Consider the following 17,685-nt stretch of genomic DNA (forward strand, 5'->3'; position numbering starts at 1 on the left):
CTGTTACCACCCATTCATAAATTTCTTTTCTGTTTGTTTCCTTAAAATCAAGCTCTTGGCCAACCTGTCCGGCATTATTCAGCTGTTGGTGGTTCACCCAGTTCTGCAGTGTTCAAAAGTTGGTGGTTCCACCAGTTCGACAATGTTCAACCAGTTCTACAATGTTCCACTTTTCAATTTTCTTGAATGTCCTTGTCTAAACAGCTGTGTGTTATCCCCCATTTAGACATGTTGCTCTGCTTGTGTCACCTGGACCCTGGAGACAATTCTGTGCAAACGACATCCAAATTAGTAATTATGATACACAATTGAGTTTGATTCCTGGATTCATGTACTGTGTGTGTGTGTATTTATGTGTGTGTGTGTGTGTGTGTGTGTGTGTGTGTGTGTGTGTGTGTGTGTGTTTATATATATACATATATTTATTTGAGTACAGATTTGTATTTGTACGCCTTGCAGTCGTCCAGCAGATGGTGCTGTTTGTCTCATTAGGATATCCATACCCCCCGCTCATCGTCCAGCCCCGCCTATATGTGACCCCGCCCCATTCCGCGTGCTGCAGCCAGGGGTTATTGGAGAAACACGCTGCATCTTATCATTACAGAAGGAGGATCACGTTTTCCTTTGGCCAATCACATACAGGGGAAATGTTCAGCAGCGCTATAAATCCAACTTGGACGCCGTGAGGAGGCAGGAATGAACAACAATCTCGAGCCTCAAACGGACGCGACATCCAGAGACTGTGTTAGTCTTTTGATTGTATTCTTCAGTTAACATAAGGTAATTATGTTCGTATTATTTTCAACCATTCGAAAAGGAAGAGATCTCTGCTGCTGCTGCTGCTGCTGGATTTCTTTCTGCTAGGCGATTACAGCCTGTTTTGTTTCTTTTGTTGGTGTGCTACTGAAACTTTCCTTTGTTTTCACCTTGTTTATTTCAGTGTTTAGGTATTCCTCTCCTTCCAATGCAAACCTGTTGTGCTGTTGATGTCTTGTGTGTGACATTTCTACAAAATGCCTGAAACAGAGGCACCCTGTGGAAAAAAGCATATGATGTACACTATAGGTTGTTTCAATTTTCTCGCCTTCTAACCCTAACCTTTACAAAAAGACTAAATCAGAAATTTCGATGATTAATCTACTGATGGCTTTATCGTCTAATGGTTGTACTGCCACAGCCCGTAATGTAGTTTTTTAAGCTTGTGCATTTCCCTCGTCATTTACATCCCTTCTAATCACTTTTGCGTCCACCTTGTTATTGTTTCTTGACATCATCTCTGGTTGGCCATATGAACTTATTCGTGCATCTTGTTTTGACAGAATAGTGACAGCCCCCTTCTCCCCAGATGTGTGGCTCTATTTTTTTTTCTTAAATAACGGAAAATAGTGAAGCTTATCATTTCCTTTGTTTACTTTACAGGTTTTTGGGTCAAAATGGCCACCTCAGCAAGTGCACAGCTGAGCAAAGCTGTGAAGCAGCAGTACATGGATCTCCCTCAAGGAGATAAGGTCCAAGCCATGTACATTTGGATAGATGGATCTGGAGAAGGACTGCGCTGCAAGACCAGAACTTTGGATTCTGAGCCCAAGACTATTGAGGGTAAGATCTGACTAAATCTGATCAATGCAGGGTTTGCTTATCATGTACAGTAACTGTGATGTTTGATATTTTTAGTGAGCAATTGTTTTCTAGATCAATGATTTCTAATATAGATATTTGATTTCAATGAAGTCTAAAGTTGTTCAATTGTTGTTTTGTTCATTTCTTTGTGGCAAAACCAGTTGCGCTGCTAACATTGTGACAACTAATCCCATATCATGTGTCAACAAACCCTGCCAAGGGGTTGATTGTCACAAGGGGACACACTGTATTCAACCAGTTATAATTTCATTTTGGAATAAGTGATGGAAAATAATAGACCAGTTTCTACCTGGGGAATCTCATCTTTCATTATCAGTTTTCAAAGAATCTTGTAATAGTCATTGTGGCTGAGAGAGTAAACAGTGTGACAACCATACCCAGTTTCCTCAACACCATGTTTTTCTATTTCAGATCTTCCTGAGTGGAACTTTGACGGCTCCAGCACCTACCAGTCAGAGGGCTCCAACAGTGACATGTTCCTGATACCTGCAGCCATGTTCAGGGACCCGTTCAGGAAAGACCCCAACAAGCTAGTTCTCTGTGAAGTGCTCAAGTACAACCGCAAGCCTGCAGGTAAGCCTTTACTAATGAACGGGAACATTGTTGTGGATAAGCGATCTTGCCTTTTTAGCTTACCTGCATTACTGTTCCAACAGAGACCAATCTCCGCCAGACCTGTAAGCAGATCATGAACATGGTGGAAAATAACCACCCTTGGTTCGGTATGGAACAGGAGTATACCATCCTTGGAACAGATGGACATCCCTTTGGCTGGCCCTCCAATGGCTTCCCAGGTCCTCAAGGTGAGTTTCACAGTTGTAGCTCTGGAAGGAAATATAATGCATAACAAATCCTTAAGGCTGTCCTAACATTTTGTGTCATTCTGCCTGAATAGGGCCTTATTACTGTGGAGTGGGAGCAGATAAGGCGTACGGACGGGACATAGTGGAGGCCCACTACCGAGCCTGTCTGTATGCTGGGGTTCAAATCTGTGGAACCAATGCTGAAGTCATGCCAGCTCAGGTATTGTACTTTTGTCTTAAAGTCGTAATCCGCAACTTTTTCATAAATGTCAGTTTTGCTACTCTCTATCACCGATTGATACCAATAGTGATTCCACCTATAGCCAGTTCATGAAAGCTTCTATATTTGCTGTTCTAAACACCTATGAGGGAGTCCCAGTTTGTTTGGAATAGAAGAAATAAAAGAACCCACCGTATCAATTGAGTGTCTATTATCACAGTATGTTGGGTCAGTGCCTATATTGAGTGCAAAACACCAAAGCAATGACCGCTTATCACCAAAGCTGTCACCAAAATTAAGAAAAACAAGAATCGTGTGGATTGTAGCTTTAAGTAAATGATGTACTAATAGTTTGGATCTGAAAACTGAACTTTTCTGCCTCATTCTAGCATCTCATCTGCATGCTTCTCTGTTGCCATTCAGTGGGAGTTCCAGGTTGGGCCTTGTGAAGGCATCAACATGGGTGACCATTTGTGGGTTGCTCGCTTCATCCTTCACAGAGTGTGTGAAGATTTTGGTGTAGTGGCATCGTTTGACCCCAAACCTATCCCAGGGAACTGGAATGGTGCTGGCTGCCACACCAACTTCAGCACAAAGGAGATGCGCGACGATGGTGGATTGAAGTAAGGATGTGTTCTTACTCGCAATTTATTACATTGATATGATTTTTGAAATTGGGTTTTTAAGTGTTTGCATAATCCTGTCTTGTGTCCCCACAGAGCCATTGAGGAGTCGATCGAAAGGCTGGGGAAGAGGCACAGCTACCACATCCGGGCCTATGATCCCAAAGGGGGGCTTGACAATGCCAGGCGTCTGACCGGTCATCATGAAACATCAAACATCCATGAGTTCTCAGCTGGTGTGGCCAATCGCGGAGCCAGCATCCGCATCCCTCGCTCAGTGGGCCAGGACAAGAAGGGTTACTTCGAGGACCGCCGCCCGTCTGCCAACTGTGACCCTTACATTGTCACAGAGGCCCTGATACGCACGTGTTTACTTAAAGAAGAGGGCGATGAACCCACAGATTACAGCAAATGAATGCTCCAAGACTGATTCCCACCTCTCAGAACACACCATAAGAAGGCATATGTGTCTTACAAGTACTGTATTGTTTAGGCTTGTCCATTGCAAGATGTTATGGATTGATCTTGTTGAAATTTTTGCTTGACGAATGAGATGATGCTTGGGGTAGTCTTGCATTCTTTGTGCATTCAGTTTTATACCGTACTTTCTTACCTCTGACATGAACACTGCCTTTTTGTCAAGAACAGCAAATTTTGTCATGGTGGTAAAGTTTCATAGTGGAATTCTTATACTGTTTATGTAGATAATTCTATAGATTTGCATCTACGTAATGTGTTTAACTTGTACTAACTGCCAATAGTCCAACAGGATTTTCCTGTTGAGGTTGTAACTCTGACCCAAAGGTTTCCAAAGGCGTTTGAATGTTGTTTTTTAGTACTCATGTGGCCCATATTATATAAACCAATCTAATGTTTGTTTGTTTTTATAATGTATGTGATAATGACTGTTTTCAGTCACTTGCAAAAAATCTTTAATAAACATCTAACATTTTTACAAGTGACTTTTGTGTTAAGTAAAATGCCATACCTATCCTATGTTTCCTCACTAGATGAGTTGTCTTTTGTAAGAAACCTCTGAGTATGTCATGTCCAAACTATTAGCCAGTATAAATCTCTGAAACGTGACCAGCATTAAGGAAAAATGCACTGTAATGTTTAACAAATGGTGGTTAATTAAGTCTGGGTACATCGTTATCCTCTTCATTCAAACAGCTGACCAGACCAAGTGACTACCATCTGTAGAAAATTACAACACATGATCAAACTTTTGAAAGGTTTTTGCAACTTGATCAACCAGTATTCTAATTCAGTGATTCTCAACCTTTTTCATATCAAGGACCCCTAATTTAGTCCACATTATAGATCCATGGACCCCCATTTGATGAGATTTTGTCTCTTGGACCCAAATCTGAGAATATTTTTTATCATGGCTGTCTGTATTGTAGGTAGAGCGATATCAGTGAAACTATGATCAAAATAGTCATTCTTCTACATTCTCTAATTGTGTTAACTTCTTGTAAATGAAATAATGGTGAAGTTTAACAATTCATCAATTTGCTGGGAACCCCCTCAAGGACCCCTGGTGGTCCCCGGACCCCACGTTGAGAACCATTGTTCTAAAAGACAGTTATAACAACGAGCACGTGAGCACACTGTCTATGCTGACTACGCAGGGTTTTGTTTTGCTATGGCACGTGTAAATCCCAAAATAGTATGACTAACTGTCTTTCTGGTATGTTGTTTTGAAAAAAGCCACGATGCCCTTTGCACCAGTTCTGAAAGTAGGCCAGTTAAGAAAATGGAGGAGGGGTTGTTCCTCCCTGAGGCTGTTAAAAACCTGAGAACCTAGGAAAGATGGTATTTCACGTTCGAGCAACTTGAGTTGTCTGGCACGTTGAAGCATGTGGGACAGACAGAAGCTTTGGTGATTTCAATGGGTCAGTATACAACTGGCCATGCCAATATATCAGCAGGGATTTCTTCATGAATCTACATGCATTTTCACTTGTAAACACATAATACATTGCACACAGATTAAATAAACATCGAACAAAAAGTTCGGAACTTTGTGTTTGGTAGATTATTTCTCTGTTGTAACAATGCTTCTTGGCAATACATTTTATACCGTTGGAAAGCCTGTTTATTTCCCTTTTAAATGGTGCCCCATTTGTAAGGAACATGCATTTGTGGGATGAGCAGCACAGCTGAGTATGTGGGTTGCGCTCATGTAAAATTTGCCAAATCTTCTCTGCCAATGCCAAACAGCTTATTCTGCTTATACGTCAAGAAGTGAATGACATCCGAGTGTGTAGTAGTGAATAGTTGTGTGATATAATTATCAGAAGGCAATTTGAATAATTCAATTATCTTTCAATAAATAGTGTTCCTTTTGCATTAGCAGTAGCCCCCCTCCCCTTATCCCATGCCCCACCCCCACCCCTAAATGACATGCCCCCGTCCTGTACACAGAAGGGTGCGAAAGTGTGAGAGCGCACAACTTCCACAACAGAAGGGTATGACGATTAGAATAATTTCAGAAAAGATCAAATGGGCAAAGTGGGAGTCTAATGAAGAAAAACATTCCAGATAAAGCCTTGTTTCCATGGCAGCCCCAGTCTAAGACAATTTTAGACAATCTGTATGCTGTGTGGAAGTGAAGGAGGGGTGGGGCACCATACCAGGCTATTATATAACAACAACCAGGTCAAGAATATGCATAGTGCATACAGCAACAAAAAAAAGGTCTCAATTTACAACCTACTGCTTTGGTTACCTTAGAAAATGTCAAAAAAGGTCATACTTTAACACAGTAGCATCAACAAGCTGCCTATCACATATCAAGACCAGTTACATAATCTCACTTTGCCCTTTTCCAACTTACAACGCAGACTATTCATTGTAAAGACTGTAAAATAGCATGGCGAGTGAACTGCAATTCAATCAGGGAGTTACAGGAGCGGGTCCAGACTTAATCACATACTGAAAGTCAGAACACCAAATGAAGCACCATCCTTGGGTGACTTGTGTCTAATCTCATCACATGAATGCAGTCTCCTCTGTTATGTAGTGGCAGAGCCCATTTAGCCACAACTATTGCCACGTTGTTGACAACAGACTGGTTGTGTTCCTGACCCCCCCCCCCACCCCCACCCCCACCTCCCAGTCTCCCCTGTGGCAGTGTGTTTGGGGACATGTTGTGAAAACCAGCGTAGCACGGCCAGCCTGATGGTCGGAAACTTGAGCAGCTGTGAAAGCAGAGCCGCGCAGTGAGGGAGAGGTTGCAGATCGCTGGATCGTACCAGGAGGGAGATTGCACTCAAGACCCCCCACCCCTCCCTCCACCCCCCTATTGTGAATAACGTCATCAGCTCTAAAGCACAACTGCATTTTCAACAGTCTTAACTAAACAAATACATGACCGGGTATCATGCAAAGACATAGGACTGTCCTGATTGTTTCACATGACTGACTCTGGCCTTAAATCTCACATCTTATCTGTGAGTAGTAAAGTAAATACAGTCAATGAGATACTTGCTTCTGCAGCTGGATGACAGGATAAATCAAAGTTCACAGTTCAATTTAGTTTACATCTAAATTCGGCTGAAAAAAAAGTTTGTGATGTTTAGACAAGTAAATTCTTTGTCTGTCTGTGTGTGTGTGTGTGTGTGTGTGTGTGTGTGTGTGTGTGTGTGTGTGTGTGTGTGTCCCGCTGAGAGTAAGTGGGCCGTCACGCTGCACGTGCAGCCCAGCTGACCCAGTGATAAGAAACATGATAGAGTAGAAGAGCAAGTCACAGCAGTGGGGCAAGCCTAAGTATAAGCTCCATGCACACAAACATACACTGACATGTGGTGGAAGCAAATGCATTAATTATCTCTTCTGTTTTACATTTAAAGTGCATTGATAAAATATATCACATAGATGAAGTTGGAGGATAGAAAACAATAACTGCATCACATTTTGAAGTACCATTTACTTTATTAGCAGTACAAGGGTCAGATTTGATCATTTGTGATCTTTGCCCAAAATCAGGTTCTACCGGTCCTTATGTGCTATGTATGTTTATGACAGATGTAACCAAAAATGTAAGTTTCTACATTTTTCTATGACATTTGTGAGAAAACCCACTTTGGTGCAAAGCTGTTTTTTTCACACCCACGAAAGAGTCGCTCACATGACGGGTTGCATGTTAATGGGAAGTTGTTTAAAGTTAACAAGAAAGACCCAAGAGGTTAACAAAAATAGGTCCCAGTTAATTGACAATATGTTGCTTTCCCTTTCAAAACCTTGCTAATGTCCTTCTAAATATTATGATTTTTTCCCCCGGTACAGATGATACTTACAAATAAAAATGAATGCTTGATTGCGAATGATGGATTTGTCTTGCACTTGAGCCATGGAGTGTTGTATTCATATGTCTGTGGTCATATGTGTTTGCTTCATTCCTGTGCAGGATGTGAGCTGTCCTGCACTAAAAGTCACCGCCAACATGAGAAGTTGTAAACATGTGTCAAAGCCTCACCTATTTCTTTCCTAAGCGTGGTAAATGGAAGGCAAGACCAGGCTAGGCTGCTCCTCCTCGACAGATTTTTCTCTCATCCTGTTTTTCTGAGCTCTCCGGTGTCAAATTTCTTATACTCAATTGGGACAAAACGTTCTGTTTCTCATGTATTTGTGCTACTTTATGTGTGTTTTTCTACTGTCTGAGAGCATTCAGTTCTTTGAAAAAGTTCGAAAATTGCAACAATATATAGTCTTGAAAAAGCTGACTTTGCCTAAATGCTCCACCGTGTTTGTTTAGGAGCCTACATAGAATAGTTTTTGCCCTGCTGGACTGAATCAGCTGTACAAAACTGCTCTTCAAGTTTTTTTCACAGTTTGTCTGATTGTAATGAGACAACATAAATCAATCACTAATCGCACATACCACAGATACGTTTCAAGCAAAACAGGTCCAAAACAAGTTTCAAGTGTTTTTGCAGTCGACTTATTTACTAGCACCTTCTTTCTAGACTCTTAAGATTTTGGCTCCTCAGCTCCCCTGTTTTGTTTTTTCCTCCCCCACCAACCGTAAAGGCAACACCACCCCCATCCTCCGGCACAAAGATAATGGAATTTTACAAAGGTCAAAGACTGACGACAGGGTGAGCAAAAACACACACAGCTCTGTCACAGCCCTGTTGCAAGTAAAAAACAACAACATAAAAACACCTCGCAGCAGACTGAGACTTCTAAAATAAAGTGTCTTCAGTTGTTGTGCACCCACCTTTTCAATTTATTGAAAAACATTCCTTCATTGCATATGATGCGCTCATGGCAGCAACACTGCCATGAGCGTGTGCATTTTTAGCAAGGATGACCCCAGTAGGAATCGAAGCCTTAACCCTATTAGTGTTAGTGTCATGCTCTGCTCATTGAGCGTCACTGGACCACATAGTATTCTGTGGTGAGAGAAAACTCTAGCCTCAGGACACATTTCTGTTTGCCTCAAAGCATGAGGTCACTTAAATACAGGATATTGCTGATTTAGTGTTTCCTTCAGTTGTGCAGGTTTTTGTAAGTTTTGGATTGTCTAGTCAAAAGTAGGAGCCTGTCCATGATGGTGTGTCTGAAGGAGCATTATCCATCACAATCTCCATACAAACATTAAGTGAATTAGTTATAACTCATTTCCTTGCAATTTATAGTAAGCCTTCAATGATACTGAAGCAGATGTTTTTCAATTAAAAACTCTCTGACATCGTATCACCATCAAGCAGTTGTCAAATTTAACTGTCAGTAGCAGAGCAAAACATCAAAGACAAGTACTGTAGGTTAGGGCAAATTCAAACTTGCCCTTAATTGGCTTATAGAGAAACCCAGTGAAACAGACACAATCACGTTGAAAGCAGAGATAGAGAACATCAATGTAAACTGAGAAACTACAGGTGTGATAATATCTGAGAACAACCAGTCAAACTGCTTTTTTCAGTACATGTGTGAGGACAAAACGTGCAGGCAACTGATTTCCACTGACAACATGAAAACAGATGTTCTGAGCAGTAAATTGACAGTGTTTTTAGCCTCACAGAAAATCCTATGTAAGATTAGGCATTGGGGATTTCACTGAATGCATTACTTATGCACCAAATTGAAGACTGGTACTCTAAAAGTGTATGACAGAGGCTCTATAATGTCTGAGTCAAACACTAACCCTACATGGAGCAAAATCCCCTCATTCCTTTAACTCCATTACAAGATTGCAATAATTTATCTGAATGATGAAAAGAATACAAAAAGGCTTTTATACATGCAGGTATGCAACATGTTTAAAGATTAAAGCTCTTCCTTAAGCAGCATTGTGTTCCTCCCGTGCTTACTTATGCGCTTTTGTATGTAGCATTAATAAACTTTAATTTCAAGGAACTTCCAATCTTTGAGCTACCTTGGCAGACTTTTTCCCACTGTTTTTTTATGTGGATGATGAAAAGAATAAGAAAGGGCAGCAAAGTGGCATAGTGAGTAAGGAGTCAACTGAGAGTCCCTGCTGGTTTAAGCCTCTGCTACAGCATTTGCAGTCTACACTGAATCCCTTCCAGCTCCAGCGTCACTGTTCTGCAGCTGATCCTGAACTCTGAACTTCCTGTAGAGGGGTAAGCAAAAAGACAAATCTCTCCTCGGGGATCAGTAGAATATCACAACAAACAGGACGTTCTCTTCGCTGATTAGTTTTTTTTCCGAGTATTTATTTGAGCCAACTGCAATGATTTGCACAACAATTTCTTCCACTTTGTTGAGATGGTGCATTAGAGTTGTCAGTTCTGCATGACACTGACTGTACCAAGCTTGTTTGGTTTCTCCCAGATGTGATATCGGCCCTGAACATATCTACACGGCCACCCAAAGTCATAATGGACCTCAGTGCCAGCATTCCTGCATGCTGATAACGTAGTGGCGACACAAAAAATTGACAATGCATTTATTCACTTTTTTTTACATTTTGGGTTTGGCATAATGAAAGAGGAAATGGGCCGAGGCCCTTGCAAGTCTTAGTAGCTGTAGCTACCATAGTATCTGTAGCTGTACCACTTAGGTCAAATGATTAAGACAGTCTCTACTTTTGAATTCAGTCATTCCTAAAACTCTCTATCTCTGTGTCTGTCTCTCTTCTCTGTCTCTTTCTGTCACACACACACACATCTAGTGGCCACAGTGTGTATAGATTCAAAGTTTGCAGAATAAATCCTCCCCTATATAATTTCATTTGTATGATGAAATAAAACAAATTGTAACATGTTTTATTACAATTGTAATATCATGACAAACAATTGGCAAAATTGCAAACCCAATCATGAAAATAGCATATATGCTATGTAGTAATAGAATATAGGAATCATATACAACTAGGGGGCATATATAACTACATTGTGTGTAATTTCTCTACATATCAGTTGAAAGACAGTGTGGGTTGATGTGCTATGGGATGATATTTATGAAACTGGATGCATAGCCCACCAAATCCAGCAATTTCCACAGCTATAGAGTGGAGCACTGTGGAAAATTCCAAGATCGGGTATGTTCTCAATTAAGGCAGTCTCCTTTACCATGAAATCCAAGTACCACCCCCACCATGACTCTGCACTTTTTCTGTGCAGTGTGCCAGTGGGCTCTACATCAATGAAGTATTTATTCATGCCTAAAACTCTAGCAAAGCACATTTCATTTGGCCTGCATTTCTTTAAAATCATTTCATTTCATTTCTGATCCTTGTACAGGGCCTCTACTCAGCAAAGTCGCATGCATGATCCTTGTTCCAATTGTATTTTTCTTGATGAATACTGAATAATGAAATACTGTAATCATATATAACAGTCAAATGAGCAGTATTTGCTTGGAGCTTGAGCATGAACTTTTCAACCGCAGTGTGACCATGTACGTGTTCCTTCTTTATTTCTTTGCAGCTGGTCGTGAGGGAAAAACAAGACACTTTCCTGACTGGGGGTCTGGAAGATACACAAACACACAGTCAACAAACAAACCCCAATTTATTTAATCACAACAGGGACTTCCTTGGTGACGCTCGTTAGACTGGTTGTTAGTACAGCTTCGGCATCCGGGTTCGTTTATAACGTCACTGAGCGCTTAAACAACAATCCACTGCAGCTTTGTTGTGACAGCTTCCTATTGACAAACATATTAGTTTAGACAGAGTTATGAACATTTCAACATCTTATCCCCCATTTTATATTACTTTAAATTACTTCCTTACTTCAAATGCTGTACTAGCAATGGCAGGACTAAGTGAATTCTTCCAGAGGAGCTCACTTGTGGCAGGGAAGAGATGTTCAATGCGGTTAAACTTGCATCAGCTAAATCTTTTGGAAGCACTTGAACTTAAGATGCTTGTCAACCTAATTTTCTCAGGCATGACTTCACCAAATACATGCTGTTAAGTACGTAAGCAGGAGAAAATGCTGCCAAATTGGCAAAGTGTAGTACAATGCACACACAATGTCATAACTATATAACTACAGCAGATAAATCAAAAAGAGTAGAAAAAATAATTATTCTGCTGTTTAGTGTGTTACAGAGGCCATTTTCCATTTCAATAACACCACAGCTGTACTTACTTAAGTTATTAACATAACTGTCATTTTATTTAAATAATTTCATATATATTTTGCATATTTTGTATTTGTTGATAATATGCATGATGTATTTGCTTGACATAGTGCATTGATTCCTTAGATATCACATGTTCCAAATACAGTCATTGGTAATACAAGAACACTGGTCAATACTTCTGAAAGCTTGCACTGGGAGTATGAATATGCAGTGTGGTTGTGTGGGAAACTTTACACAAAAACAATTCCACAGAGCTTAAAACTTGATAGGTGTGCTCCTACAATGTATTTGCCAGCTTGAAAACACAGCTATGAAAGGCAGATTTGTTGTTGAGTGTAGAATTTCACTCTGGTTTGTTCTCCTGGGAAAATCCAGTGAATGCAGACCGGCACATCCCTGTCTGTCGCTTTTAATTGAGAAATCTGTCTCACATGAACCTCTCAGCTACTTCACAGATGCTGTTCAACCCCCTTATCTGTCTGCCATGCTGCCTCCTGCCCGGTGCCTTAGGTCAGTCCTGCCACTGGCCTGTCCAGAGAAGAGGAACAACTCTGTCTCTGCCCAGGCCAGCGCTATCAATGTCAGGAACAGAGGGATTCATTCTGAGACGCTCTTTTCTATAATTCAGGAGATGTGTTACATTACAGTAGCGGGAAGGCCAGCATTTCCAGATATCCATGAAAAACTGATGAAGAAACAGATTACCGATAAATACAACATGGACCTTTGTTCATGATTATGAAATAGCAGTATGTGTGACAGCAACATTCAAATTACATACATGAGAAAGCAGCATCAAGTGAACAACCCCAGCCGCCTTGGTTATACAGCCTAGATGAGGATAATACTGCTTACTTTGAATGGTTAAGTCATCAACATAGTGTAGTGGAGCTAGGAAAGTTAGGGATACGAGGTCCTCTGCTGACAGTAAGCTGTACTGCATCTTATTTATCAAGACTCTTCTCAGAACATTGGCCAATGGGAAACTGTACAAAATGTTCTCCCAACAACATAGTATCAACTCAGAGGCCATTCCTCATGTTGATTTTTGTTTTAGGGACACAAACAGTACTGAAGAACATAAGGTAACTAAAAACAGAAAACCTTCTGTTTCTATGAAACAGTGGACAAGAACTGATACACTTTTTTTGGTTTTTGAAACTTTGAGAACATTCTAAAGCAACACACATCCTCTATCATTTCAAACTGCAATAACATTTTTACAGTAAAGAAATCCAATGAGCTCCAGCTGACCCACACGTATGGCCAGGAGAACAGTAGTATGACTGGCTGATTAACCTCTTTTTAAAACTGTTCGTAATCAGTATAACCTTTATGTTTTTGTTGTGAAATTACCACCACTTTCAACAATAATATGCATAGTAGTTTTAAGTTTTTATGTAGTTTAAAGTTGTAAAAATCCACACCGTTTGGCCGTGGTGCAGAAATTAAGTTGACAGCAATGACATGCAAACAGGAAGTGAGGCATAATTCCTAAACACTTGATGCTAGATCAACCAAACTTCAGATACATTTGGGATGGAACCCAAATTGTGACAGACCACATTTGGTTCCATTCAATAGTGCCACCTTCAGGCCAACCTTGAAATTAACAACTTTTTTTAAAATTATTATTTCTCCTACAAAGTTGACTCAGTCTCCACACAGCATGACTGAGCTGCAGACATCAGGCCTCTTGAGCAGATTATTGACACTCATAACTGTTTGGCCGTGACACATGAAGGACGTTGATGACGACGATGCACAAAGGGAGGCATAATTCCTAAATGCTTCACGTTAGAATTTGGTAAATAGATGGTTTAAATCTCTCTCACTATTGACCAAGAAAAATCAACCCAGTCAGCCAGATGGTAGCCTACTGTCTCAGTTGCTATTTGTAAAGTTGCTATGACAAGCAGCTGTACATTTTGGCCAATACCTCCTGAACCATAAGGCCCAGAATATTTTTTTTCTGTGGCTCAAGGGGCTCAACATAAATCCATTGCATGTAGATACACAGAATTTTGATACTGCGAACCATTTTGCTGTGAAACACAAACAAATTTGACAGTGAAGACATGCAAACAGGAAATGAGGCATAGCTCCTAAACACTATGCTACAGCAACCAAACTTCACATGCATGTTTGGGATGGACCCCAAAGTGTGACAGACCATATTTGGTCGCAGTCCATAGCACCACCTTGCAATAACCTATTTTGTTTTTATTTATCCTGCAAAGTTGCCGTAATCTCCATCAAATTTTACACACAGCATATTTCAACTATCTACTCCATCTTTGTATCACTGAATTTTGATTCTTGTAACCGTTTGTCTGACAAACAAGAAGGGAGACATATTTCCTACATGCTTAATGCTCAATCATCCAAACTTCACATATTTGTTTGCAAAGGGCTCCATAGTGTGTCAGACCACATTTGGTCATGCTGAATAGCACCACCATCAGCACAAATTGACAATTTCACAATGGCACTAAATCTGGCAGCTTTTCACCTGCATTTCAGATGTGGACATTTTCATAATGCTGAATCAATCTTATATTCTCTCTGTCAAATAATTTGCCCTATTGGCTCTATTTATCATTATTATTATTATTATTATTATTATTATTATTATTATTATCATTATTATTATTACTGTTGTTGTTATTCATAATAACAACTGTATCGTCTACAGTAGATATAGTGAACAGCTGATGGACTAAGGATTGGTTAATTACGTCATTATGAAGCGGATAGTAGCTCAGGTCCTCAGCTCTGATTGGCTACGTATCACGTCCCGATAAACGCACACCTGTGACCACATTCGAATATTAGTGCGCAAAACTGAAATACTGCTCTAGAGTTATGTGAATAAAACTTCAATTTCAATATTATGAACAATAAAATAATTATTGAACATTTGTGTTCTTTCCTTTTCAGAACTGCCGTTTTATACATAGCATTAGGAGAGAACCGTTAATGTTCAAAGAGAGCTTTTAAAATCACAACAAAGTGAACAGAAATACAACAACAGCGTTTTCAGCAGTGGGAACGGGTTGTGCATTTAACCTAGAACGGGCTATATACTATGTACTGTAGGCTACAGGCTATGCGTAAGTGAGTAGAATGCTAAGTCAGTCAGGAGGTAAACTGAGCCAGTCAGTGAAAATGTCATATCTGTTGCTGACTAGTAGGGTATAGATGCTGACCCAGAGATGTCTCACTTCACTGCTGCCAAACTCCGCCCAAACTCCGCCTATTGGTGCCACTAGGCATCTCCCGGTTGACCTGGTCGAAAGGCGGCCTTAGGACTGATTTGCACTCGAGGAAGACCAAGGTAAGTCGCTGTGAAATGCTGTGCACTTGTGTAGGGAAAAATGCATGATGTTGATTCAGTGCGTTTTAGTTGTTTATGCGAAGATAAGCAAGAACTGTGGTGGAGCAACTTAGGGTGTTATGGTTAGGGAATTCAGTTGTCAGTGACTGCAGGGTGCAAGGATATTGGTTACCGTGTAAGAAATTTTCTCAACAAGATATTGATGAATGAAGCAGGCAGTAAATAGTGGCAATTTTGCCCTATAGTATGGGGATACCTTCTGCCAATAAGACAATTATGTTTTAAATTACATTTGTGTGAACCATTTATGTAGTGTAATAATGATTAAGAAAGCAATGCAGACATATGGATTATTTCTAGTTAGGTTTGCATTACTTTCTCTGTTGACACTGCACATTGATTTACAGCTCATTAGATGTTTTGCTTTGCTTTGTTTTGTTTTGTTTTTCAGGCTCTTTCGGGAAGGAATTCAGTGTCAGGAAATCTTTGTGCAGCTTGAAACTCATGCAAACTCATGATTTCATTCACCACTGTAAAACTGAATATGGCTGATGAAGTGTCCCCAGGGCTTCCTGACAGGGTGGTTGGTAAAAAGTATATTTCAAAGAGAAGTATAAGGAAGTACCAGGAGAAGCATCGTGTCTCTCGTTTTCTTCCAGACAGCCTGCTAGTCAGTAATACACAAAGTGTGAAGAGTGACTCTTTATTTAATGGTACCAACTCACTCTCAGGTAGTAGTGACACTGGGATGTTTTATCTTAACCCTCAAACACCAAACTGGACTCTTGCGGAGAAGTTTGCTGAGCTTTCATCGGGAGGGGAAAGGGGAGTTTGTGATGAGCACTACAGTCAGGAATCCTTGCAATGCGCTGAATATATCGAGGTCAACAAACCATATGGACCTACTGAAGGACACTTGGACACTGTGCAACATGAGGAAAACAACTGCACCAAAGACGTCAAGAGCCACGAGGTACGGAATGATGATTCAGCCAGTCACAGGGTATCAAAGTTGAAAGAGCTAAATGTCGACTCTCAGGAATGTTCTCGGGACGGAGGTGTGAATAACCGTACAGAGAATAATGTAAATAATCCTCCCATAAAGGATGCAATATTATTGGATGCCTGTGAGGACGGCAAGGTCCCTCGACTTTTTGCAGCCATGAAAAAGCGCAGTGGTGGAGGTGACACAGAGCACCGCCCCTACAAGTGCACACACTGCCACTGGGCTTTCAAGAAGTTCTGCAACCTGCAGAGCCATTTGGACACACACACCGGCCTGAAGCCACATGTGTGCGATATTTGTGGCAAAGCGTACTCTCACCAAGGCACGCTGCAGCAGCACAAGCGTCTCCACACTGGTGAAAGACCTTACCACTGCCCCTTCTGTGTCAAGACCTATATCTGGTCCTCAGATTACCGCAAGCATATCCGTACACACACTGGTGAAAAGCCCTACGTCTGTGATACTTGTGGCAAGGACTTTGTGCGTTCCTCTGACCTCCGAAAGCATGAGCGGAACATGCACACCAATGACAAGCCCTTTCCGTGCACACACTGCGGAAAGACCTTCAACAAACCACTCTCCCTGCAGCGCCATGAGCGTAAGCACCTGGGGGAAAGGCCTTTCTGTTGCCCCGACTGTGGGAAGGCCTTTGCTTTGGCCAGTCGCATGGCAGAGCACCAGAAGATCCACAGAGGGGTGCGTCCCTACGTCTGCTCGGTGTGCTCCAAGTGTTTCACCAAGTCCTCCAATCTGCTCGAGCACGAGGCCATTCACAGCGGAGTGCGGCCCCATAAGTGCGCAGAGTGCGGGGTGGCCTTTGCCATGGCTTCCCGCCTGGTTCGTCACCAGTATGTCCACAGTAGAGAAAGACCCTTCAGTTGCACAGGATGCAGCATGAGCTTCAGCCACCTAACCACACTGAAGAATCACCAAGAGCAAACCTGTGCTGGGAGGATCTTTGTCTGTGTGGAGTGTGACAAATCTTTCCCGTGTGCCTCAAAGCTTGCACAGCATAGGCTGAGCCACAAGGACAGCAGTGTCTGAGTCTGTTTGACGACAGGTACACACGTCTGCCACAGCACTACTGTTCTACTGCCCTCTTAATTTACTATAAGTAAATTCGGTTACCTTTAAATTATTAACAAGAATTTCCTTTCAAACATAGGAAAACATGGTCAAGGGATTAACTCAAATGAAAGCCAGGTTGTCATTTGAAGCTGCTTTCAAAGATTACAAGTCCATGACTTCACTGATTTACGAAGTGTGATCCCAGTATGTAAGTACTTAAATAACACAATCTGCATCCCTGAGTTACTTGCAATCTTGACATAGGCCACATGATTTCTCCATATGTGATGTCTTAACATTTTCCAAATTTGAGTATGCATATTGTTATTTCAGTTCAAATTATTTATAAGGGTGAATCTCAATAAAAGTTTTCTGCCAAATGGCAAAAATAACACAATCAAGTTACTCTTTTTTTCACTAAT

The 17,685-nt window shown here is 41.1% G+C and overlaps 2 protein-coding genes across 2 annotated transcripts; both read left to right on the forward strand.

Moving 5' to 3' along the window:
* Positions 1 to 590: 590 nt before the first annotated feature.
* Positions 591 to 4,226, forward strand: glulb (glutamate-ammonia ligase (glutamine synthase) b). Its single transcript, XM_071524319.1, has 7 exons — positions 591 to 780; positions 1,420 to 1,599; positions 2,053 to 2,214; positions 2,298 to 2,444; positions 2,537 to 2,664; positions 3,088 to 3,287; positions 3,384 to 4,226. The coding sequence occupies exons 2-7, from the start codon at positions 1,434 to 1,436 to the stop codon at positions 3,700 to 3,702; spliced, it is 1,122 nt and encodes a 373-aa protein (XP_071380420.1). The 5' UTR covers positions 591 to 780; positions 1,420 to 1,433; the 3' UTR covers positions 3,703 to 4,226.
* Positions 4,227 to 15,937: 11,711 nt separating this feature from the next.
* znf648 (zinc finger protein 648) lies at positions 15,938 to 17,239 on the forward strand. Its single transcript, XM_071524318.1, has one exon. It carries the CDS (start codon positions 15,938 to 15,940, stop codon positions 17,237 to 17,239), a length of 1,302 nt encoding a protein of 433 aa, XP_071380419.1.
* Positions 17,240 to 17,685: the final 446 nt, after the last annotated feature.

The sequence above is a fragment of the Centroberyx affinis genome, unplaced genomic scaffold (assembly GCF_046629955.1).
Source record: "Centroberyx affinis isolate AG114_WGS23_722 - 3 ecotype Tasmania unplaced genomic scaffold, CSIRO-AGI_Caff_v1 ptg001183l_1, whole genome shotgun sequence".
Classification (NCBI taxonomy): domain Eukaryota; kingdom Metazoa; phylum Chordata; class Actinopteri; order Beryciformes; family Berycidae; genus Centroberyx; species Centroberyx affinis.

Coding starts and splice junctions, on each gene's coding strand:
- znf648 (XM_071524318.1), top strand. CDS start 15,938: ATGTTTTATCTTAACCCTCAAACACCAAACTGGACTCTTGCGGAGAAG.
- glulb (XM_071524319.1), top strand. CDS start 1,434: ATGGCCACCTCAGCAAGTGCACAGCTGAGCAAAGCTGTGAAGCAGCAG. Junction 2,665..3,087: donor CTGAAGTCATGCCAGCTCAG/GTATTGTACTTT, acceptor GTTGCCATTCAG/TGGGAGTTCCAGGTTGGGCC. Junction 3,288..3,383: donor CGCGACGATGGTGGATTGAA/GTAAGGATGTGT, acceptor GTGTCCCCACAG/AGCCATTGAGGAGTCGATCG.